The 26,185-nt window shown below is 39.0% G+C and overlaps 1 protein-coding gene across 32 annotated transcripts in view; it reads right to left on the bottom strand.

Moving 5' to 3' along the window:
* Positions 1 to 26,185, bottom strand: part of ANK2 (ankyrin 2) — a 699,882-nt gene that overhangs the window by 62,394 nt on the left and 611,303 nt on the right. For 15 of the 32 annotated variants that reach the window (XM_069593470.1, XM_069593457.1, XM_069593476.1 and 12 more), the window contains 4 exons: positions 18,551 to 18,623; positions 7,924 to 8,068; positions 1,472 to 1,574; positions 683 to 786 (listed from right to left, as the gene is read on the bottom strand). In XM_069593470.1, coding sequence (XP_069449571.1) covers positions 683 to 786; positions 1,472 to 1,574; positions 7,924 to 8,068; positions 18,551 to 18,623 — 425 coding nt within the window. Of the gene's footprint in view, positions 1 to 682; positions 787 to 1,471; positions 1,575 to 7,923; positions 8,069 to 17,283; positions 17,338 to 18,550; positions 18,624 to 26,185 lie in introns of all 32 variants that reach the window. The other 17 variants (XM_069593465.1, XM_069593447.1, XM_069593452.1 and 14 more) reach the window with 3 other exon arrangements.

A 26,185-nucleotide genomic window follows, 5' to 3' on the forward strand; every position in this document is an offset into this window, starting at 1 on the left:
GCCCCTTAAGTAATTTATATTCCAAATAATTGAATTCTTCTAACTTAAGATCATCTCTAAGGATATTTAAAATCATTAACTCAAAGTCCCATTTTTTAACGAGATAATATAAATAGGCAGCATTTCTTAAGTAGTGTCATATATATTACCTGAATGACTTTAGAATGATAATTGAGAACCTAACTGGTTGCACTCAAACCTCCCTTTTTAATATATTCCTACTTCAACCATCATGTGAACTCCTTTGTAGATCTGTATGACTCAGACTCCTGTGAACATTATTTTAAATGCATTAATATGCAAGGAAAGGCATTTATTAAACTAGTCAATCTTAGTAAACAGAACTTTCAAAAGCAAATGCTCTTGCCCCTCTTTTCAAGGAATCTTGAAGACAAAAATATGAATAATAAGGAGGCCACAGGTATACTCTGGTTAGTTAACAAGCTATCTGACGCAGTTCTATGTGTTATTTTAAAACAATGGCAGTTCTTCTGTGTGGAATTCAACCCTTTTTGCTGGTCTGTTTGTGTGGAGAGAGTCCATGGCGGATAAAGCATGACCTTTTTAAAAAAGGTCACTTCCCCTGTAAGCTAGCCATCAGCTAAAGCTACTGGACAAAGCTGTTATTTTCACTCATCTCTTGTTACCTCTTGATCTGGATACATAATATTGATTTACTCACCCTGAATGAATAGGGCTGGAAGAAAGAGCCACGTTGTCCAAGTTTTCAGTGCCCCAGCTTAGACGATAAGAATTCCTTTCTGCCTCCTTGGCTAGAGTTGTCACCTGAACACAAAGAACACTGGATTTAATAAGAAAGACTTTCTTCCAATTAAATTAAAATATAATGAACTTCAATAACTGGAATCACAGAAAGTGGTATTACATGGAAAAACATTCATTTAAAAATATGATATGAGGCATTTAAAATACATTCCGATTTAACTTACATTATTGATGTGGGGTTACACTTGAGTAGTTGTCTTTGAAAAACATAGGTTTCATCTACTTCCTTCCAGAAAACAGTCAAAACTGATAAAATCATATCTAAAATTGAGTTCATAACAAATTCTACACCTTTTCTCATAGAAAACAATTTTAAATATTGAGAGACATGTTTTAACCTGTACCTTTTATCTTATACTTTAAAATGCATCCAACCTTACATTTTCCTTTAATAGAGATTTCACAGAGAAACTGAGTTTTATATATAATCTTCACAGAAGAATCCAGTATAGCTGAAGACACAAGTAGTATATTATTTTAGGAAAACTCTGCTCATTGAGAAATGCAGCAAACATTCTTTATGCTTTTGAAAAACTTGTAAATCTCTTATCCTAGGCTTATCGTCCGAATTAAGACAGTTTTGTTTGTGTTTTTTCAGGTTAAAAATCTTCCAGGTATTTCCAACATCAGATAATGTTAAAAAGGCCTCCAGAAAACAGAAACGCAAAGGCAAAAAGTCACATACCTGGTGACTGGGGATCACAACTGTGTCGTCGATCATGGCACTGTCCCTCAGGTACGAGGCATGGCTCAGCGTGTGAGACCTGTCGGAACTGAAGGATCGAAGACTGGTAGGTTGGCAGGAGGTCATGGTGATATACCAACAGCAGTAGTAGGGTTGGGAGGATGGAATGATGAGCCGAGCAGGAGAATGAAAAAAGCGTGCTATTAGCTAACGGTGCAACTTCCAGGGGGACATAAATCGCAACTGTGGAAGAAGGAAACCCGGGTCTCTGTGTTGCCACACCTCTCTGTCCAGCAACTAAACTAACACATCCTTTGACTGGTTCCTACCACTCAATGGCCAGGGCACAAGGGAATCCAGAAGATAAAATTTGATCCTCCTAATCTGATTCATTTTCTTCCCAGAAATGTTAAACCGGCAACTGTAGCTTACTGCTAGTATAAGAAATTCACACAGAAAGTAATCCCAGGATAGACTGCTTAAATCTGTGTTAAATGTAAATCTCCCTGCAGCTAGGAAAAATATTAGTAGAGTAGAAGACAGCCCTCGGAGAGAGGTTTCATTTTCACTCATTTTCCTTTCTCTCCACACCTCTTTCTCCTCCTCTCCAGCTGTGAATGACTGAATGTTGGGGCACACCCCTGGAAGCTACAGAGAGAGATGAATGGTGGCCAGATGCACGCTTCCTGTGGAAGCAGTGTTTCTCCGGTTTGTCTCTGGTGTTTCCAACAAAGGTATTTCAAAGGACAGCACTGCTCCCGGTGCATGTCCTGTGTGTGGTGAGTGAAGCACCAAAGAATGCTGGCTGCTGTGGCAATGAGATGCAAGAGCACGAAAAACCGTTTCTAAGACCGACCCACAACACGCGTGCGCACACACAGCTGCCAGCGTGAAAATGAATTGCCAGCCGACACTGACCAAAACTGAGGTTTGGCTTCACAATGGGATTTAGGCCTTGGTAAGCAATGCTTTACAGTTTTGGTAAATCTGAATTTCAAAGTTCTGAATTACATACTCATATGTAATGGGTGAAATTCAATATGTGCATAGATGCAATTTCCTTACTTCCTAGTCAATTTGTCTAATCAAATGACAAACACGTTGGTATCTTAAATAAACTATGTTTTATACAGGTTAGCCCAAGAATTAAAGATCTGTATTCAAAATACTAGCCCAAAGCCCATAAGGGAAAATGAAGAGATAGGCAAACTTTCACCTTATTTATAGAAGCAAGATTTCATTTACTTTTAGCCAGTAGGTATTTGGCCAGTGAAGCGCTGTAGAATTATGGACTAAACATCAAGTTAGCAGATCTATTAGTAGAAACTATTTTCTTTTGCAAATATACCTAAGTTTGTAAGCCATATATTGTCGTCTTTGAGAGGTATCAATATCTCCATCTATCTTTGAGGAAATCATCACTTGGTAGATAATTTATAGCAATTTGGGGCCTTCTCCTATTTTGCTGTAGGATCTATGCCCTCAAAGTAAATGCTGAATATTAGAGGGTAAGTGACATGAATCAAAAAAGTCAAATTATCTGATCCTATGTATTTACACCTATATAAGTCTCTGTGTTTATAATACAATTAAATCTAAATAGAATTTGTCAATACACTATTTTATGTCCTACAGGCTCTTGGGGAAGATAGAGGCTCCTGACACAGCCGTGGCAGGAGCAGCCTGGATGCCAAGCAAACTCTCCACAGGGGTTTTAGTTCTGGCACCTGGAAGCAGCTTATATTATAGTTATTTTTACAGCTATGCAGCTATATTTTGATGGTGCACTTCATAAATAGGCTACTGTGACTAACCTTGGCCTGACTTTGAAATTGAGGACAGGAAAGGGATTAAACTATTGGGAACAGGGGTCTTTAATCTCAGCAAAAGCTTGTCTCAACTGGTGGACTGAGTATTTTTTTTTTTTTCCTGCTTTAAACTACAAAGATAGCTAAAGATTCACTTGTATGTGTTTCGTACCAGGCAGCACTACGTCAACAGCTCTTAAATTCTCTTCTCCTTTATTTTGTTTTGAATTGAACCAAGAAGGGAAAAAATAGTAGAGAGGTCAACCTCTTGGAATGATATGTTGTCTATGGGCTCATCCATCTTCCCCCATCAAGATCTACTGGGTTTAGATGTACTAATTACATAGTCTCTATCCTCGGCTTTGAAATTCATAGATCCAGAGGTGACTTGATACATTTAAAAGTGCTAGATTTATATTAATGAACAGTACAGAAGGACCAACAGGCACTGGAGTACAGGAATCAAAATGCCTGCTCATAACAGCATGTAGAGACTCCTTCACTATGTAGACTTTACCCTTAAATGCAGCCGTGCAATAGCAGAAACACAGGTCTCAAAGGGAAAATGGATATTTAGCTTGGATGGGAAAAAATTGAATGGATTAAAAAAAAAAGATGCCTCAGTTAAGACCCAGTGACGTGGCTGCCACCACTGTAAAAGTATAAACTTGTAGAGAGGCAGCCAGGTCTCAACTGCCGCTCTCAGGGAGACCCCACAACCGAGTGGAGGTGTGTCTGCTTTAGGAACGAGGTATTTAAGGGCTCCTTTGGGTGTGAATGGAAAGAGGTATTAATGAGGTTTTTAAGAGTTCCTTGGAACGCGAATTTAAAGCCACATCCTGCAGTAAGTGTGTCAGTAATAAAGGTGGATTACTGATATCCATCGACCTAATACCTGGGTCTACCTTTCAATTGGTTTTGAACCAAGAGGAGAAAAGGGATGTTGGTGCTATTTTTTGTCTTTCCTAGAGCCCAAAGACCAAAGAAACACAGAGGGAGAAGACAAGAAAGAAACAGACAAAATGATCACAAAAAGGAGATTAGGGTAGGGAGAAAATGATATTAGGATCTACAGAGAGTGAGGGAAGTTAGAGAGACAGAATGAAGAGAATGAGCAAGTTATAACCATATGTCTGAATATCTCTACCCTCTGATTTTATTTTTGCTCTCTGTTTACTGCCTTCTAAAATGCTAATTGGTATTTAATTAATGTTTACAGTTCTAATTGCTCTTTTTTCTATGCTATCAAAGAATCTACTGAAATGAAATTAATGAAGTTAGAATATTCCAAGAGTAAGGAAATTCTTCTCTCTAAAGGACTGATGACTATAATTCAAGTCTCTGGATCAGAAACTGTCTACTCTGGTTTAAAACACTGCAAGTAAATGCAAATATTTTGCAACAGAATTGCCACTTTTTAAAAATTAGGTCAGAGGTGGTGCTGTTCAGTTAAACTTGCCATAACATATCTATAGAAGTGTACATTTTTACTTGCTGTTCAGCTAAGGGATGAGCCAAAAGTTTTTTTATAATCTTAAATTTAAACTTTTTCACCATGATATAGCTGCTTTATGGACACATATTAGGTAGTATCAGTGTTTGTAATTTCACTGAAAAGTGTAATAATTACTATCTTAGTAAGCTGCAAGATTTATCAGAAATTCAATTAATGGTGTTTTCAAAGCTGTTATAACAAGTGAATATCCCAAAATTCAATGTGTTTGCTTTAATACATGGGGAAGCTTTTGTGGTTCACTGTTATTTAGTTCTGCACTGACTCTGAATAGCACTTTTTAATTTGTAAGCAATAATAAAATAAAATGGAAACAAAATCCAACTAATCAGATCTTGATTGTGTTGCTATTCAATGTAATCGAAGTTTAGCTATTTTTATTCCTCTGCATCCATATACATTTTAGGCATCAGAGTAATTTTCTCTATCATCTCCAACTATGAATAGGCTAATTACATTTCTTTTGGAGAAGGAAATGGCAACCCACTCCAGTGTTCTTGCCTCGAGAATCCCATGGACAGAAGAGCCTGGTGGGCAGCAGCGCATGGGGTCACGAAGAGTCGGACATGACTGAGTGACTTAACACAAACACTTTTCTTTTGGGGAAGCCATGCTAATGTTTGATCAACCACAAGGTGGAGCTGTGACAGTTAAAATAAAGTCGGGTGGGGGCATGTCACAGACTTTCATCCTAGTAAAATATTCCCCCTCCTCTAGCTCAAATATTAATAGATACTCAATTTAATACACAAAAATCCTAATTTGAGAATAAATCCATAATTCTAGAATATAAGCAATCCTTGCCAAAACATATATGCATGCGTGTACGCGCGCGCGCACACACACACACACACAATACACATATATTGAGCAGTGAGCAGGGAAACATGGGTGTATCCAGGAAGGTCACGTTTTCATGGTATGCAATTAATACCTACCTGGGCATGGTACTATTGAAAGCACACCAAATAAGGAAATGAGAAGGAAAAAATGATTACCGAAAAAGATAACATATTCAATTGGCTAAGCAAAACTAAAAAAAAAAAAAAAATGCGACCATGAAAATGAAACACTGACTATAATGCCAGCTCGGAAAGGATGAATGCATCTGGCGTTTTACAAATGCAAGCGTGGCCCCAGACAACTGATCGTGTCTTCCTTGTTTCATATCCCCTGTCTTTACAAGCTGAGAAGTATTCAGTTTAGGTAGAATCCTCAAACCACTGATACTAGTCTTATAGAAAGCATTGTTTTAAATCTTTCTCCGCACTAAGTATTTCAAAGTAGGCAAAAGGATCAAGTTAAGCACTTATTCTTACAAAAGAGAAATCAAGCTGAAAAAAAAAAAAAGGATTTTTAGATAACAGCAATATGATTATTCACAGATTACTGTGAATTTTTGCAAGGCCATAAATATTTTATTGCAATTTAAAGTCTTTCAAGAATCTCATAAGACTGTAAGGCTCAAATCAATCAGCGTATCAAAATTCAGAATCTAGAACACTGACCCCTCACAAGTTCCCCTACCCTCACTCTCTGAGCAGCTCCCCCTATATCCTGATCCCAAGGACCCTCTCCATCTAAGTTACTGAAGCCAACGAGCCAATTGGGTCTTCTTCCTCTTCCTCACGCACGCCATAAAACCTGTCACCACATCTGGCCAGTTTTGCCTCACTGATATGTTCTCAAATTTTTCACTTCTAAAATTCTCTCCAGGATTGCTACCGCCCAGGTTAAAAGTTCAAGTCTTGTCCTAGCTACTCCAGCAAACATTGCAGCAGGAGCTTCTCAGCTGGTCACTACTGCCAGAGGTGGGTGGCCCTTTGACAAAGCCGCTGAAATTTACCCTCTGTCTCACTGTCAGAGAGATCATCCAAAATGCAGACGAGGCCTCCCTTCCTTCACACTTGCACTCCAGCTGTACTACACTACTGTTTCTCTCACACACCACAAGCCTTTGCTCACCTCCCTAAAGCTTCAAATGCCCTCCCTGCCTCTCCTCACCACTACTACTCATTCCTTCTCGATCTAGGCTCATCCGCTCCAGGAAGCCTGAGCCTCAGGGATCCAGGTACACTGTGGTACCACTGGCCTCATCTTTCTCTCACACCATTAGATTGTGAATTTAGCAATCATATCTTAGTCATCTTTGTACCTCCAGCACCTACCACAAAGCCAGTCCAGAAAGGCACTTATATGCACATTGAATTAAAAAAAAAAAAAAGATAGGAGGGAGGCATTAGTACTCAAGGAAAAAACCCAAGGTAGGCTTGTTTTTGCTAATTATCCCTTTAAAATTGACTAGGCTTTAAGGTATTTATTTCTTACACTCCACATTTGCTGGATATAGCCAAAAATAGAGCCAATATTAAAAGTATAAACCTGAGATTATTGATTGGCAAAAGATATTACATTATATGAACAATCACACACAATCTAAATTGGCAGTCATACTTTTGATGAGGCACCATGGAATGTTCTTAGTCAGTTTGTCTCAAAAAATAATAAACACCTGATGTGCTAGTTAGTAATAACCCCCAAAATTGATTGTATATTTCAGAATAAAATGTAAACCTCCTTGGATCTGGTGATAAAACCTGGTCTCCTTCAGATTTTGCTCAGATTGCTCTTGGTATCCAGCCTCTTGGAGGATTCTATTCCAATTCTTTTTCATAAAACAGTCAGTTCCAGGCAATGTTTCCTTCTCAATTTGTTATTTGTAAATCCTTCTTCACAATACAGTTTGGTTCACAGAAATGATTCTACTAACAAAAACCCCAAGGGGGTTTGGGAGTACCTGTAACTGCCACTGAGTACAGACTGCCCATAAGGCAAAACCATCCTTTTAACTGGCCTCGAGAAAAAGTTGCAGATGATTAGAAGTATCATACTTTAATGGTTCAGAGCTCTTTATTTGTCATGACTCTGCTTCTGACAAAGTTAAACTTTCACTGACCGACTTAATCTCTCTAGGCCTCAGTTTCCTTTAAAATGGACACAAAGTTGTTAGAGAATGCCATAAGATAATACTTTAACTGCTGAGAGGATAGGATACCTCTGAAATGTCAATGATCGTGTCTGCTTTTTTTTTTTATTACTATCATCGCAAAGGGAGTGCTTTCTGTGAATACCTGTCGGAGCGTCCCCCCTCCAAGCTGTATCGCAGGTAATTCATCCCGTCCAGGAACTGACTGCTGGGGAGGGAGTCATCACCCAGTTCCTTTAGGTCCTCGGGTCTGAGGTACTCTCCCCCATCACCCGTCATTGTGTCATCACCTTGAAACAGAGAGAGATGGAGACTTATTTGTTGAATGTAATATCAACTACAAAATATGATTATAATTGTGAAAAAATCAGCATAATAGCATTGACATCACTTGAAATACTGCGTACTGGAGGAAACGGAACACATGCAATTAAAAAGTGCTGAATCTCAGGGAAACAATATTTGACCCATTTTCCTATTACTTTACAAGAAGAAATAATTACCTGAATTGGAATTCTTTTAATATCAGTCAACCTTCTTTACTCATTTATTATCATAATAGCTGATTTATAGCTTTATATTTAACTTAGTTAGTACAATATGTACAACTTAGCTTCTGAATGTGGTTTCCATAATTTTATACACAGTAGCCAGCATTAACAGTCTTCATGTAATCAACAATATGCTAAGAAATATCTACTGCTCTAAAACAAAGAAGAAGTGTACTAAATGGAGTTAATATGGCTTATGGCTTATATACAGATATTACCAAAATAATGCACGTTAGGAAAAGAACACTTCAACGAAGTGGGCAGATTGTGACATTTTAATAAACAACCAGGGATTTAATTTTAAAAACATTACAGAGCTTAGAAAGGAAGCTTTGGGATGGCTTCCCAAAGGTGAAGTACCAGGGAAAAAGTGAGCTAAGCAACGAAGCAGTGGCAGAAAGAGATGACTAAGTGTTGTAGCTGTCATTTGGAAGCACAGATGGCGAGAGTACATTCCCTGCCCATGAACTGGAATAGAACGCTTTCAAAAATACAGATTTCAGGAAATTCAGTAAATGATACCTCATTCACACAAATGCTCTCTAAAGCTTTAATGTGCCAGAATGGGGGAATAATTTAGCTCAGAGAAACTATTTTTGAAGATCTTTGAAGGGCACTAATCACACAAAGCCTGAAAACCTATGTCAGTGTAAACTGGAAGGAATGTACTTCATTCTTTTAAGTTAAATATTATTTTAATTTCTTCTGTTTAAAATAACTATTTCAAATCAGCACTAACTTATTTATAAAGACACAGCATCAAAGAACCGTAAGAAGCACGTCTTCAGCATTTTATCACTTCCCTGTATACACGATCTGAACAGCCCATAATCAAAAGATTTATTAGCTTTCTAAATTACTTAAAGCCAAAGACAGCTTGAACAAAAGATCTTCCAGTGAACAGAGATGCAATCTATTCACCACTGGAGGTTTTTGTCAGAATCATTACACTTAATATTTGGCAGTTACAAGTCTCATCATTAAAATTACTTTTTATTTTTCCTCAGTGAAAGAATTATATTTTTATTTAGTTTTAGTTGAGTGAGGCTACACAGAAAAGTAATTAAAAGTTGAGTCTTTAAAATCAGATAGACCTGGTTTAAAATTCTAATTCTGCTACTTACTGGCCAGTTAATCTTCCCATGAGAGTGATACTAATAATCTATCTCACATGCTGGGGATCTGAATTAAATAATACATAAGGACATATTATAGAGTTCTAGGATATAATATTACTAGGTATTATTTTTGTTAACACAAAATGGTCAAAGTGTTGACACTCTGAAATATAAGCTAAACTTCATTTATACAAAATAATTTTGAAAATATATAAAGAAAAATATAATTGCACTGCTTAAATAGTTCATAAATATAACTCTAATGAAAACACGAGTAAATTTTTAAAATTAATTTTGTTAAACTGGTTCCCCCTCAACTCTTGTATATAATCTCTTCCTTAAAGTGTTCCCTCACAAAACCAGATGCAGCAACAGCAGCTGCTGCTGCTGCGAAGTCGCTTCAGTCGTGTCCGACTCTGTGCGATCCCATAGACGGCAGCCCACCAGGCTCCCCCGTCCCTGGGATTCTCCAGGCAAGAATACTGGAGTGGGTTGCCATTTCCTTCTCCAATAGCAACAGCAGCAACCCATAGATAAATAACAATACAGATCCACATGAAATGCATGATGTTCGTTAACTTTACGGACCAAAAAGGCCAAAGGAGGGAGAGATCTCTTGTAGTGCAGTGGGTTGAGCAGTGTCCCCCCGAAATTTCATTTTGTCAACTTGGAGCCCCAGGATGTGGTCTTATGTGGAGTCAGGGTCCTAGATGTTAAAGAAGGATTTAGATGAGATCATACAGGATAATTTCAAAAAGAGTGTTTTCACAAGAGACAGAGAAGGACACAAAGAGACTCGGAGGAGAATGCCACGCGAATGCAGACGTTAAAGAGACATGTCTCTAAGCCCAGGAACACCAAGGGCTGCCGACAGGCACTGAGGCTGGAAGCAGTGGCCAAGAGTTCTTCCCCGCAGCTCTCGGAGGTGAGCATGGTCCCACCACGGACTTCAGCCTCCAGACCTGCGAGCGGATAAATCTGCGGTGATTCTGCTGCAGTGGTCCTAGGAAATTCCAGGGAAGCTGCAAAAGGGATAGCTGAAGAAGGAATGGGAGATGGTCAATTGCCTGGGGGCAGTTGTGATAGGCTGCGGCTGCTGCTGCTGCTGCTGCTGCTGCTGCTGCTAAGTCGCTTCAGTCGTGTCCGACTCTGTGCGACCCCACAGACGGCAGCCCACCAGGCTCCCCCGTCCCTGGGATTCTCTAGGCAAGGACACTGGAGTGGGCTGCCATTTCCTTCTCCAGTGCATGAAAGTGAAACGTGAAAGTGAAGTCGCTCAGTCGTGTCCGACCCTTAGCGACGCCATGGACTGCAGCCCACCAGGCTCCTCCGCCCATGGGATTTTCCAGGCAAGAGCACTGGAGTGGGGTGTGTGATGGGCAGAGATGAGTGTATTTCAAGTGAGAGGCTGGTGTGTGAGGGGTCATGGAGGGAAGCACAAACAGTACGAATATAAGAGTAACGTGCATTGCTTTCTGAGAGAATACTAAGTGGAATGACTTAGCGTTAGTCAGTGTTCATGTTGGTGAGCAACGGGAAGAATCTACGAAGAAAGTCTGTCTCTGAACACAGCAATGAGATCAGGAAGCTTGGACATTTTATTACAGGACTTGTGGGACTTTCCGCTTTCTCCCTCTTGTATAACTGGTAAGTCTTTACACAGGAGTATTTTTATGAGTCAAATAAGTTGTGATTCCCCCTTCGTTTATTTCTGGGAGACAAAAAGTTCTAAGATCAATTCTAAGACTTGGCTTATTAAAACACAAGTATTGTCTGGATATAAGCCTAAATTATTTCAGAAAAGAAAATGCAAGTTTTGTTAACCTTTGAGAAAACTAAGCCTTATTTATGAGAAAGTAGAGGGGATGGCTGAATTCACGGTGACATATAAAACAAGCTGTACTTCATGGATCCCTTGAGCAAAAGGCCTACAGAACTATTTAAAACCCAAAAGTGCCTGAATGTACTCTCTCGTTCTTGCTCTATCCCCCACTCTACTACCCCAACCTTCCTCTAAGCTCCAGCAATCAAATAGTTGAGCTTTGCCTTCTAGCATCAAATTCCTAATTTCACCCAGACTGAGGCATCCTACCCATCCCCAGAGTCAATGGGCTTTTGCATTTCATCTTGCTTCTCATAATTTGCCAGCTCTCACCAGTCTCTTAGCAACCAAGATGGTTACAGAGAACAAAGACAAGTCACAATGAGCTTCAATTTCTTCTTAAAATCACTCACAAGTGAAAGCATTAGCCGCTCAGTCAGGTCCAACTCTTTGCGACCCCATGGACTGTAGCCCACCAGGTTCCTCTGTCCATGGAATTATCCAGACAATAATACTGGAGTGGGTTGCCATTCCCTTCTCCAGGGGATCTTCCTGACCCAGGGATCAAACCTGGGTCTCCTTGCATTGCAGGCAAACTCCTTACTACCTTAACCACCAAGGAAGCCCCCAAATTACTCAAAATTCCTTAATAAAGTAGGGCTTACACTTCAGGTTCTCTGTCTTATTCCTCCCCTTCTTCTTCCCCTCTTGTCATCCCTAAGTGGACAGAAGATTTACACGGTGAAGGAAAGAGAAGAGAATGTCACTCAGCTGGACTCACTCCCCGTCTCGAGAAGCAAGGCCCAGTGTCAGCAGTTTTACGTTGTAGAAGATGCAAATGAACTTAGCCTGCCCCTCCTGTGCATGTAGTTATATTAAAAGACAGAAAGAAAGCAACAGGAAGAGGACACTTTTAATCAAATATATCAGACTGAGTGACTGTGGGGATACGTCAATGCACAACTGAAAGAGCCCTTATTTCACTGAGTTCGTGAGAGTGGATGTCCTTTACATCCGTCCACATTTCTGCATTTTGATGGTTTTATTACAGTGCTATCTGCCCAAGACAGCTGCTACATTAAAAAAAATTGCACCCTAGGCTCTGTATTACCAAATGTGAAGTTCAAGGGTTCAGAGACCCCTTCGGTGGCCTTGTGTCTATCCTGATGCCCAATTATGTTTCAGAGTCGCTCAGTCGCATCCAACTCGACTCTCTGCGACCCCATGCTCTGTAGCCCGCCTGGCTCCTCTAGCCATGGAATTCTCCAGGCAAGAATACTGGAGTGGAGGTCCTACAATATAGCACTTGGAACTCTGCTCGACATTATGTGGCAGTCTGGATGGGAGGGGAGTTTGGGAAAGAATGCACATGTATATGTATGGCTGGTGGGCTTCCCTGATAGCTCAGTTGGTAAACGATCTGCCTGCAATGCTGGAGACCTGGGTTCAATCCCTAGGTTGAGAAGATCCCCTGGAGAAGAGAAAGGCTACCCACTCCAGTATTCTGGCCTGGAGAATTCCATGGATTCTTTATCCATGGTGTTGCAAAGAGTCAGACACGACTGAGCAACTTTGACTTTCACTTTCACGTACGGCCAAGTCCCTTTGCTGCCCACCTGAAACTATTACAACATTGCTAACTGGCTATACTCCAATATAAAATAAAAAATTTAAATAAAATGATAAAAAAGAGAATACTTGAGTGGGTTATAATTCCCTTCTCCAGGGAATCTTCCTGACCCAGGGATCAAACCCAAGGCTCCTGCACTGCAGATAGACTCTTTACCATCTGAGCCGCCAGGGAACACTTACGTCTCAGAGAGAAATGGTCAAAGACGCAGAATCCCAACACGCTGGTGTCAGCGGCCAGATGCTAACCCAATGTTGGAATTATCTGGAAAGGTGCGTACTCAGGTACTATTCTCTCCATAAAACTCCTCTCCCAGGACATGTGTGTATAAACCATGCTATTTGATAGTGTCTGCAGTGTGGGATGGAAAGCAGAAATGTCTATAGACATTAATGAAAAATAAGTCTGGAAAAAACATGATACAGATAATGCTTTAAATGTTATTATAGTGTCCAAAAAAATAAGACAACCATATTCTTGCCTTTCAACGCGGTAAGGAAGATGACTTCTACAGTCCAAGGAGAGCCTATCCCAGCCTTTAAACCCTCATCTCTCATCTTCCTGAACTCCTGTCTGTTAGAGCCTTTATTCGACCTCTGCTTCTCTGCCAGCCCTGTCTTTCCTCAGAAACGTCCGTGTTCCTGCCCTCTTTGGAATACAGTAATCTCTTCCTCCAACGCTTAGGCCTTCTTTATTTCATACTCTGAGTCCTTTTCCTTTCACAAAGAGAGGCTTTCTGTTTTTACAAATGAATCAGGGGCCAAGAGGTGACTTCTTTGCAAAACTCCCCTCCTTAATTTCTCTGACCGTAAATCCTGCCTGGTCTTCCCCCTTACATCTTTGAGTCTTTCTTTCCAGTCTCCACTCTCCTTAAATGTTGACACTTCCCTTCCACACTTTCTTCTTATTTGATACATAACCATGCGTTTTTAACACGTCAAAGATCTCCTGCATTTTGCTTACACACTTTGTGCATCCATCCCAAACCTCTCTCACAAACTCAATGTGCATATTCAAATGTTTCCTGGGCTGCCCCCCCGAACTTGCTATAAGCGTCTCGGGTTCAGCATGGTGACCCCCGACTCATCTTTTTCCCCACCTTCCTCTTCATCCATCTGCTTCTCTCTGCAAATTCCCTACGTGAACACACAGTACAACTACTTCCCTACATGAGCCAAGGCGGGCAAAAGGGATATAGGACTACTTTCAAATAAGATTCTGAATTTAAATACTTAACCCTTATTTGTTCAAGTACAGTTCTACAGGCTTGGAAAGAGTTCATGACAGAGTGGTTATACCCTAGAATTCTTTGTCTTATCAACTTTCTTATTTGTTGTAAAATAAGTAAAAAGCAAATTACTCAAAAAGAATTTTTTTTTTTGCGTCATAACAAACCTAAAGTGAACTTCCTTTCTGTTTCTTATATTTGAACAACCCCTTCCCTGACATTACATATTTACTTACTTAACAGAATTCTACTTACTTCACAGAATTCTGACTGCCAGATTTTAGGAGTTAACTTGTTTTTCATTGTATTCTCCAATTATTCCAAACAACTTCATGAAAACCCTTTCCTACTAATTGTATAGCATTCATGTATTGCTTGCTTTCAAAGTTTCCTATTTTAATATCCAGAAACTAAAGAGTCCTCAGGGCCTGAGCCACCGTCAGTCTCTAGAGGGCACAGATCACAAGAGTATGGGAACAGATACCTACGCACAGTGGGAAGGGCCCAGGATTCTTCCTCCTGACAACCCTTCACAATGCCAGGAAGAAGGAGAGTCTCTGAAATGTTCCTGAGGTCTCTCCCTCTTAAGACTACTTAGCACTTCTGCAGTTAAGTGTGTAAAGGACTGAAATCTGGGGGAGGTGCCATCCTAGGGTCAAGTGTCCACAGTGGAAGTGGGCCAAAAGGAAAAGACAGGTGTGCCTCTGCATTCATCCCAACACTCAGCCACTCTGGAGTTCTCTTGATTATTAGGACACACCATCCCAGAGAACGAGTGGAGAAGTTTGTACAAACCTCCCGCTCACAAATCCCTGAGTATAAGGGACACATGGGTCACATTTCCACAGCTAATTTAGTTACACAGGTGTTATAATCCCAGAGCCCCATCATGTAATTTACGGCTGGGGAGCTGAGTCAGCAAAGATAGGAAGCAGCTCACAATCCTACGAAGATGTAAAGGATTACATTGGCAGCTTGGTTTTAGTCTGCACAGTAGAATATTCTTAGATGGAATTCCCACTTCTCTGCCATCTGACTTATTTTACATCCTGACTGAGCTATTAGCAGCTTTCCAAGTGGGTTTAGATTCCACATCTACCACTTAGTAGCTCTGTGTCACGGAACAAACTATTGAATATGTTTAAGCCTCAGTCTCCTCACCCTTAGGTGAGTCTTTCTCACCTGAAAATAAAATGCGGGGAAATCCACAGTTGATCTCATATGGGTGCTTTGGGGATGGGATAACGCTCCGAGCGCTGTGATGTTTACTGCTTTCTTCTCCCTCAGATACCTGCTTTCCACAGCGAAATCCGCATGTCTTAACCCGTCAGCCACACTGAATGGCTAGATCCACCCTGTGTCCCCCTCTGTACTTTCCTATCGCAGGACCTTCCGTCCTGTTCCTTTTCACGCCCTAAAACCTGCGCCACCCTCCTATTCGTCTCTCAGCAAGTCCACGAGACCATGCTGGGTCCTGCTCGTGATGTTCCCAGGCACACACAAAAAGCGGATGGCACAGTGCCTTCAGCCGCGCTTCATGAATTTATCCACTGCATCTCCATATATGTTCATCTTTGATTCTGCCTCAGTACCAGTCATAGCGCTTACACACAGTAACATAACTTTCACCATCTGCAGACTGGATTCATGAACGGAAAATTCTGATTTCACTATAGCAAGTTGGCCTGCTAGGACATCTATACTTGGCTTGAATACTCTTCTAACTATTGATACACAGACTATTATTAAAACAGTAGAGTTGTAAAGAAAACAGGGATTAGCTAATACTGTCCAAACACATGCAGCTGTACTTCGCCCATATAAATGATGGCAGGTTCCAAGAAAACATTTGAAACTCACAAAAAATTAAAGGATCGCCAATGTCAACTAGTCAAACTCTTTTATACTAATTGTACTAAAATGTTACTTCACAATACTTAGCTATATTCTACACGAGAAAATTATTCGACTTGAATTTCTTAGTAGGGAAAAATGCTCCCTGGTGGCGCTAGTGGTGAAGAATCTGCCTGCAATGTAAGAGACGCAGGAGACTCAGGTTTGATTCCTGGGTCGGGAGGATCCCCTGGAGAAGGGAATGGCAACCCACTCCAGCATTCTTGCCTGGAGAATTTCCTGGACAGAGGAGCCTGGTGGGATGCAGTCTACGGGGTCACAAAGAGTCAGACACGACTGAAGCGACTTGGCACGCAGGAAGCCACAGGAAGCTTCCTCTCTCACCGTGAAAGATATTCGTGATCATTCACCAATATTCCTTCAGAGTTCTTATCACTAATAACTTTAAAAGTTTTAGCAAAAGTATATAAGATGCTATAACTAGATCTTATGTTATGCAATGCATAGGTTCAAGAGGTTGTTTCATACAAATGAAATTTCTAAACCCTCAGTAAATACTTTGGAAGCATTAGCCATTGGAATTCTTTATCAAGTATTTTAGAAATAAGGAACTATTTTTAAATTTAATAATCACTACCTAATTTATCTCATTTATAAATTTAGATTTTCATGTAATAGGTTTCCTTAAAGTGGTACCACATGTATTTTGGAGTCTTCTTGATAGAAAGGATATTTTATATTATTCATTTTTCCCTATGTGCCAAAGTCTCCCCTAAATTTTTAAAGATTACTTTATTTCTAGGTAATTAAAAAAATTAGATTATAATTACTAACCAAATATATTTTTAACTACATCTAAAATAAATCTTTATCCAAGAATGGTATGACTACATATTCAAGCAGTCTAATGAAGTTAATATGTTCATGCTAATTCAATGTCAACTTGCCAAAAATTAATTTTTCTCTAAATTTGTATTCTAAGAAGAAATATCAGTTTCTAAAAATATTTCTATAGTGTCATTAGATAGTGTAATTAGTTAATAGGTCTCAATAATAGTTTCAAATCATTAGTATTATAGTATAAGCAATTCAAGGCATTAAACTTCCAAATTAATACAATCCACACACTCAAGTACACATGGAAACAATTCCACTCATATTACACGTGCTATATAAAACAAAAACAAAAACAGATGAGTATTAGGCACCCAGATGTAAATATTAAGCAAGTTGCTTCTAGCCAGTTAAGAAAAATTTAAAGCAAAGACAGGCTTTCACTCCAACAATTTCCTCGAAAGGTACCTGAATCACTAAGGACTTCCCCATCAATAAAGTGGTCACCAAACTGTTTTAAAGCTGTTCAACATGTAAGTGAAGATAAGAAAGATGATCACACAAAGCAAAATAGAGTGTGCAAATACGAATGCAGAAAATTGGCAAGTATTAGGATGGAAGACAGAATCATCATAATAAATACCCGGAACCATTATTTTTGGCAACATCTTTCAATCTGACCCAACATTTGTTTGTTCTTATCATAAGTCCTTACAAAAGTTGAGACAACTCAATGTCTGTCACTGATAAGTGAATTAATGAACTGGTTTCCAACGAGGGCATCTCAATGGAAAGTCTGGCCTTATGATTTTATCTTGAAGAACCTAAAGAAATATCTTTAATATTTCTCCATAAAAGCAGTTAGCATGGGGCCTACTACTAGGGCCAGTATGGCAACAGTTTTTCAAACATATACACTTGCTACGTGCATACATATGTACACACGTTTTTCAGACATGTACGCCTGACCAATAGCTGTACTACTGAAACTTGGTTATTCACTTTATTCATTCACAAACTTTTTAGATTTTTCTTTTTGTTCAAGAAAAGTCAACTACTCTGGTGAAGTACAGTAGTGCAAACCTGCTGGCTGGACCTCAAGCATAATACCTCTTACCCACCCCAGAGAGTCCCTAGCGCTCCTCACAGAGCTTCTCAGAACTTTGAAATCCACTGGCTCAGATAATTTTTATCAACTTTTAAACTATAGCAGGCACATTTTCTGACTTAAAGAATCAAATCTCAGGTTTAATTTCTATGCTATTCTTAACCTTCTCTAAGGCTATTTTCCTCTGGATTTAAAGTAGATTCTGTGTGATTGAACCAATCAGAAAGCAGAAATTTCTCAATGTACCCTCGATAAAACATGCTTTAAGTTCTTTTGCTTTCAGGCATTTTAATAAAGAACATATTTTAGCACAGTTAAACCATACTAACAACAACTGTGTTATCAGGTAGACATTTTAACAGATGGTCAGTTTCCAGTTGCTTTCCCTTTTCCCAGTCCTGTTATTTAGTCATTAAAGATAACACCAGTTGAAAATACATTAACAGAATCCTCCCTCCCCTCAAACTGAAAAAGTAAATGTACTGAAACGAAGGTGAAAAAGTGACTTTAAGCGCTAAGATGTTGTCACCTACACCCACTGTACCAGCTTCGTCCCTGAAAAAAAGAGATGATTTCCTTCATGTAAGATCGTGACAGATTTCATAGGAGATTGAATAAAAGTCTTACCTTCTTCATCAGAAACATCAAGAACCTCAGTCATGGTCTCAGGAACATTTAGCTTGTGTTTTTCAGTGATAGTCTGGAAAGACAAAAATCATTAATGTTCAACTTAAGACAAAGGATTAGAAGAATCCTAGAGGAGAACACAGTCAGTAGCATCAGCAAGTGATCAGGCCCTGAGCACGCCGTCTCCTCCACGTGGACATTCTGGAAACTTACTCTCTTACTCTCCTTTACGGAAGTTCCTTTGTTCTTTCTGAAGATAAACGACCATTTATTCCAGTGAAGTTGTTAAGAGAAAGTTCATTATTTTGAGTTCCCATTTGCAAAACACATTCTTTAGCAATAGCATTAGAGCCATGTGGAGGAAACAGATTCATGTTTTCAGGGCTTCCCTAAAATGGACTAAGTTATGTCTCTAGACAATCTTTAAAAAGAAGCAGTGAACACAGGCAATCTATTACAAACAAAACCATTGGTTAGAAGTTGTAAGCAATGTGACAGGCTTGGGCAGAAAATATGATGCATGTGTTCTGGACCAAGATCAACAGTGGATGGCCAACCATCCTTGCAGACTTTCACTGGGCTACAATTCTGGCTTGCTACTTAGCCACCTTCCACAGTAGCACCCCAGAGCTGCCAAATTCTCTGCCTTCCAGCCCTGACGTACCAGGTAGGGTTACGAGATCACGCTCTGGAGTCTGGCTGCCTAAGTTCAGATTCTAACTTCATCACTCATCAGCTATGAGGCCTTAGCAAAGCCTCTATTTTTTCCATGCCTTAATTCCCTCATTTATAAAATGGGAATAATAATACTACTTCCTAAAACTGTTATGAAGATTAGATGAAACAATATATAGAAGAGCTCTAAGAACAGAGTTTAGAATATAATAGTATTCAATAAATATTAGCTAGCATAACTTATCATAATTTGATATTAAGTTAGTCTTAAAAACAAAGGTCCTCTGAACTTTTTAGTCATTCAGGCACTCAAGAAACATTTTGAGTGCCTATTCCATGATAGGCACTGTTGAGACACCAGGGATACCAAGGTGATTAAAAACTAAAGATAAAACGTCAAATCCCACAACTTTAAATATCACTTAGAGATGGCTCAATCTCTTTTTTCTGTATCCCTGTCTCTTGTTTCTGTATTGAAAGTGTATTAAGTACATCAATTGGCATAGCCATGAGAACGTTCAAAGACTAATCTCTCAGAATAAAGAGTATAATCTTCAACTAAAGACACCAAAATACAGTCAATAGGTTGTCAAGGTTTTTAAACTTTGCTGCATAGATATTCCAGACTTGTTTGTCTTTAGTATCCCATTACCAGCTCGTTTCTTTCCAAAAGCATTAAAGAACTTCATATTTATAGGGAAATTCAGTTGATTAATTTGAAAATATATTTGTATGTGTGCTGTGCTTCATCTCTTAGTGATGTCTGACTCTTTGCGACCCCAAGGACTGTAGCCCACCAGACTCCTCTGTCTATGGAATTCTCCAGGCAAGAACACTGGTGTGGGTTGCTATGACCTCCTCTAGGGGATCTTCCCAATCTAGGGATCGAACCCAGGTCTCTGGCATTGCAGGTAGATTCTTTACCGTCTGAGCCACCAGGGAAGGCCAATATACAGGTATAATTTCTTTGTAGTAAGAGGGACTGATTAAATTATAACATGATACTGAACAACTTTTCAGCAGCTTCCCATTTTCTTCAGAAAAAAACTGAATATAGTTGATCCCTAAATAATTCAGGTTTGAACTGCATGGGTCCACTTACATAGGCTATTTTCCAAAAGTACTTACTACATTACTATATGATCCGAGGTTGGCTAAATCCATGGATGCGGGACGGGGCATGGCTGACTGTTAAGTTTCACTTGGATGAACTGCCTAGGTTGTCAGGGAGTCAGATGAACTGGCTTCGATAATGCCTGGTGATGTAGCCAGAGGCAGGGAGACCACATCGCTCCCCCAACCCTGCATCCGTGTTGGCAGCCACGTTCTCTTACGCCTCCATTTTCCTCCCATAACCTTTTCTTTACAAGAAATGTTCTTTTTTTCTTTTCCTGGCTCATGTAAGATGTAACTTCCTTGGAGAAACACTCCTTGACCCTCCCCAATGCATGTATTTGTTTAGCTGTGTTTATCTGCTACTACTCACTCCTACAACATCATGGGGGCCACGCCACACACACCTGTGCATGCCTTAGCCGCCTCCTACCTGAGTGTGAGTCATTAAAGAGATGGTTTCCACAGAACCAGAAACATAGTAGGGGCTTCTCAAACACACAGAGGAACAAATCGATGACATAAAATTATGCAAATACATTTAAAATCCACGTAATGACTACGCAGATTTCCTCTGGGGAAGAAAAGTAAAGGAAGAAATGGAGAAAGCCTTATGTTATCCAGAGGAGGGCACACTGAAGACTCTCGTAGGAAGCTCAGCTTTCCAGAATGTTGCTTCTGATGTTCAGATAGTTCCATAATGTCTTATTCACTGAAAACAAAGTAAACACTGTAGAAATGACAAAAGCACCTATCCAAAATTATGGAGACTAACAGGGGGTAAATAAGTATTTGATGAATGAACAAATTTTAAAAATACACCGTTTGGTTATAAGATTAATTTATGAATTGAACACAAAAAGATGATAATCTAAGTTCTATATCAATGGTTCTCAACTCTAGCTGCGTATTATAATTATTAGAGAAGTTTAAAACATATTATTGCTTGGGTCTCAACACAGTCAATTAAATCTGTATCGTTTAAGAGAGGAACCAATTACAGGTGTTTAAAAAATGTTCTTCGGGTGGGTCTATTGTGCAACTCAATTTGCAACCTGTTACCCTTTTCCTGTATTAAGAAAGTGCATAGATTGCAGGAAAATGACTTTTTTTTTTTTTTTGCATTTTATATATAGGATAGAGATAATGAGATCCTATTAAATTATGACTGCTGGGGAAACTTTAAAAATAAGTCTAAGTGTAAATTAAATGATTTAAAAAGTTAAGGGATATCTGCTGTATTAAACTACACTAGAAAGTCAGTTTTTGCAGGAACGTTCTAGAGTAATTGTCCTTCACTGGAAATAGTTCCACAAGAGGATGCATCTCAACTTAAAAACTGATAGAAATATACTTTAAATAGGTAACTTACATTGCCCAACATTCTCAGTTTCTGTTTCAGATGCTGATAATGTGACTGTATTTTCTTTGAACTCGTGACAGCGGAACTAGCTTTGCATTAGTTTGGTTACTGCATGCTATTAAAGTTACTATCAGCAAATATATGCGGCAACAGAAAAAGTAACACACTGATCATATTAGTCATGGATATTTTTTGGTAGATGTTAAAAATGCCTTCTATTTACAAAGCAGTAAATATAGGACGCATTTTTACATGACATAGTGTCTGACCTTTAAAAAATCATCAGTGAATATTTGTTAAATGGATAATAAGTCTTGTACTCATGACTAATGATAAAAGAAATGAAAAAAAAAAAAACCCATCCCTTTAAATGAACTGTCCTTTGAAAACTTGATTAGCCAAACATAAATATAGTTTTGGGCAACTCCATCTGAATAGTCCACAGAAAACAAGGATATAATTAAATGATCATAGGCATCTTCTTCTGCTATAGAATCTCAGATTCTATGGTCAAGACTAGAAACAACTTTAAAATTAAAATGAGTAGTGCACAAAGTGTAAGTTTAATAGGAAGTAGTTAAATCATATATTGTGGCAAAACAAGTATTTGATACCCGGCAGACTTAACTTACATAATAATGCAGAAAATAAAACATGAGTCCTTAACATGTTATTTTTATAAATGGGGGATAACGCCTGGTTTGTTTCATGTGAAAGAAAAAGCGTGCTTCACCGCCCTCCATATGGTCCCCTGGCCAACCATTCCCTTAGTATCACATACTCTGCAAGTCACAGCATTCGGGGCCACCCTAGCTAGTGTACCGCCTTCCAGCGGCCACAGTCTCCCATCAGTACTGCAAGCTCAACCTTTATACCAACTGTACATGTTAACATAACTTCTGTATATGATTTAAGTACTATGTAAGTAATATTTTTCTATTAAAGGTTGGAAAGTCTCAATGAAGGTGAATTGCCAAAAATAACTGCTACTCATATGTGGTTGAGACAATTATAGCACATTGGGAAAAAATATGTCAAAAGTTTAAAAAGGTTCTGCATTCAGAACCTTTTGCAGAAGGTTCTGAATCAAAGTGTTCTGAGTGTGTGACTCAGTGTTCTGAGTCAAAAGTTTTAAAAAGCTCTGTACACAGACTATCTCTTTAAGATGACATCTTTATTTATTTATTACTTTTATTATTTTTCACTCATTTTTATTTTAGGTTATTCAGTATGTATGCCCTACATATCAATGATCATATGCAACACAAAACACAACACTTTAACACTGTGCAAATAACTGATGATTGCTGATCAATCATCTGAGCCACTGCTCCCTAGCGGCTCAGATGGCAAAGAATCTGCCTGCAATTCAGGAGACCCAGGTTTGATTCCTGGGTCGAAGATCCCCTGGAGAAGGACATGGCAACCCACTCAAGTGTTTTTGCTTGAAGAATCCCATGGACAGAGGAGCCTGGCGAGTTACAGTCCATAGGGTCGCACAGAGTTGGACAGGATTGAAGCGACTTAGCACGCACGATCAATAACAAAAGGATGAGTCATATCTCACAGTTCTTCCAAAGTGCATTAGGAGATTGAGCTTGTTGGCTTCTGTGGCCAGAAATGTGTCCCTCCCACTTTGATGTCCATTCCGGCAAACAGACAATAATTGTAATCCCTGGAGAATGCTCAACTGTCTCATATTCCCTGCTGCGTCTTATGAAGCTAGAAAAGCAAAGGTTAAGGAAACAAACTGCAATCCCAAAATGTCTCACAAATTTCTGAAGCAATGACTTTTCCTTTACAAACTGCTACCTCACTCTCCTCTCTACACAATGACTTTATTCATACTTTGGGGTAAAGAACTCTGGAAGGAGGAATAGCTAAGGAGACTTTCTCTGATGGCAAAGAGCTCACATGGCTGTTCAAATGGCACATTGTACTAAGTGAATGATGTGAGGTTTGTATGTTAGGTGTGTGGCTGTAGCTCAGCTAATACATTCAAATGGTAATAATATTAAATTTAATTTGGTTCATTTTACATATTATTAAATTGCTTCATGCTATTTGCCTACCACCAGTGAGTAGTTCCAAATAATTTTTAGTGACTCTATAGACTTTAGAAAATGATACTGAATATGATCCTTCCATGAAAATCAATAAAGGGTATTATTTATGTAAGTTTTTAAAAGTTGAAAATTCCTATTAAACTACTTTTAGTAAAGCCAAGGTCAATTATATCAGAAAGATTAAGAATATGGATTTTGTAATCTGACAACCTAAATCTGAATCCTAGATCTACCCTCAATGTTTGGCATATTTGTAACTTACTAAATAATTGTCATAGCTTTAAATATCATCATTATGTGGAAAAAGAAAGAATGAAAATCCCTTCTGAAAAAGAGTATAAAGTCGTAAGACCTACATCACAGGAGGAATAGGTTTGTATTTTCAATCCTTAGACCCAAATTCCATCTCATAAAACAATGAAACTCATAATTCCAAGAATCCAATGCTAAGAGAAGCAGAAAAGAAAGACAGGACAGTAGCAAAGCATGTAACCGGTAAAACTACCCATTTAGAGAAAGGGGGTACTCGTGTGGTTAACGTGGGCGATGAGTTCTCATTTTGCGTACTGAAAGCGGTTACAATCTAAAACATTTTATTATGTCTTATATTTATTTGCTGGCTTTTCACACAGAAATTTGATTGCTAAGTACGGTGGTTTTTATTGGAGCAATGCTTAGCGAGGCAGCGTAAAGAATAATAGACACAAGAAAAAAAGCTCACAGAGGAGCTTTGAGGAGTTTTCACATCCCCCTAGAGCTACATGTGGAGATATGACCGATGTCTGATTTGTGACAAGGTATCTGAGAACTTGTGTGGCCATAGAATTTAAAAGCAATTGCTCCTCTTTTAAAACATAGCTCTGAATGGTTAAAGTATCACTCTAAGTAATATTTATGAGCCTGAGATCTTTTTGAAACATGTAAATTTTATAGTTTTGGTAATATTAAAGAAGATTTTCTTTCAAAACTTACAATCTCATTTTCCACTCCCCCTACACTGTAAGTTATTGGTCGGGAGGAATAATGTTTTTATCACTGATGACTCCAGCACCCAGCACGGAATCCAACACACCTTTTATATCCAATAAAGACTAAATGAAAGGAAAGCAGGTCACGAGAGCAAAAAGAGGCCATCTAGTGGCCATTTGATAAAAACGCATATACATGACTCCTAGAAAGAAGAGGTTATAAAGTTGAGAGACTAGCACAAATGTTTAGCCAATCTTGCCACCTAAAGTTCCACTTATCTGTGATGTGCACACTGTTTCAAAGGTTCCAAATAAAGACATACGTAAAGGTCCCTAATGTGAAGATTCTCCTGGTATAAGAAACCATACAGTAAGAAAAAGCCATTACGATCCATTCATATACAGTGACTCAGGACAGCGCTAGATGGTGACAAGACTTGTTTTTCTCCTATATAATTTATGAATGCTATGCTTTAAATCTTTAAAAATATTGTCGCGTACTGGCCAAAGATTTCGCTTGGGGAAACAAGCAGTGCCATTTTCTTATCTAGAATCAGTCTGTGTCTTGCAGTTCATTAATACATCATCCTTCCACTCTACTTAAAACTTCATGTCAAACTGCTTCAAGGTCTGTCAGCAGGGACTTGCTGCCAGCCTGAAGAACAAAATTCTCTTCTTCTTCTTCACATCTATCAAAAGAAGCAAGAGTTCTAAAACTATATGCATCGCTCCTAGCTTGGAGCATGTATTAGAACCTCATTCAGAATTTTTTACTTGTTGATTCATGATCTCATTGGATCTCATCTCATCTCTAAGGAACAGCTAGTGATCTGCTGTCACTCTACTTTTCTACTTTAGGAATAGAAATTATAGAGCTGTTGTTCTCGCTCAAAGAGGAAAGTTAATAAAGAAAAGCAAAGAGCACTGTTAGCTGTGAGTCTCCCTCTCAGGAGGCCTCCTTTAAGCTCTGCTCCAACTGAATAGCACAAGAGCATTAGGAACAATTGCATCACGGTCTTCACTATTCCAGAGTTTCTCTGGCAAAGGCCAGTGATGATCACTGGCCTAAAGAATCAGCACTTGTATTCCATATAATGAAAAAAAAATTAAATATACACTCTGTCAAGATGCAGACACGGTTTCTCTCCTAAGCACACTCAATTTTCTTTTTGAATAAAAAATAATACTCAGAAATAGGAAGAAAATCAGGATGAACTGTTCTCACTGCGAATGCATCTGAGCTAGTCCTGAGCTAAGAAGGGGTCAAGGTCTTCCCAGCATCTGGAGTGACCTTCAGGCTGAGATGAAAAGTGGAGTGTCCTACCACTTTGCCAGCAGTGCGTGTCACACCCAACCCCAGCAACAGGGCAGAAGAGCCAGAGAAAAAGAAGTGAGTCACAGAAAAAGGGCTAAGTGGTATAAAGTTGCATTCTCACATTTTATATGGATT

This window comes from Ovis canadensis, chromosome 6, assembly GCF_042477335.2.
Source record: "Ovis canadensis isolate MfBH-ARS-UI-01 breed Bighorn chromosome 6, ARS-UI_OviCan_v2, whole genome shotgun sequence".
Classification (NCBI taxonomy): Eukaryota; Metazoa; Chordata; class Mammalia; order Artiodactyla; family Bovidae; genus Ovis; species Ovis canadensis.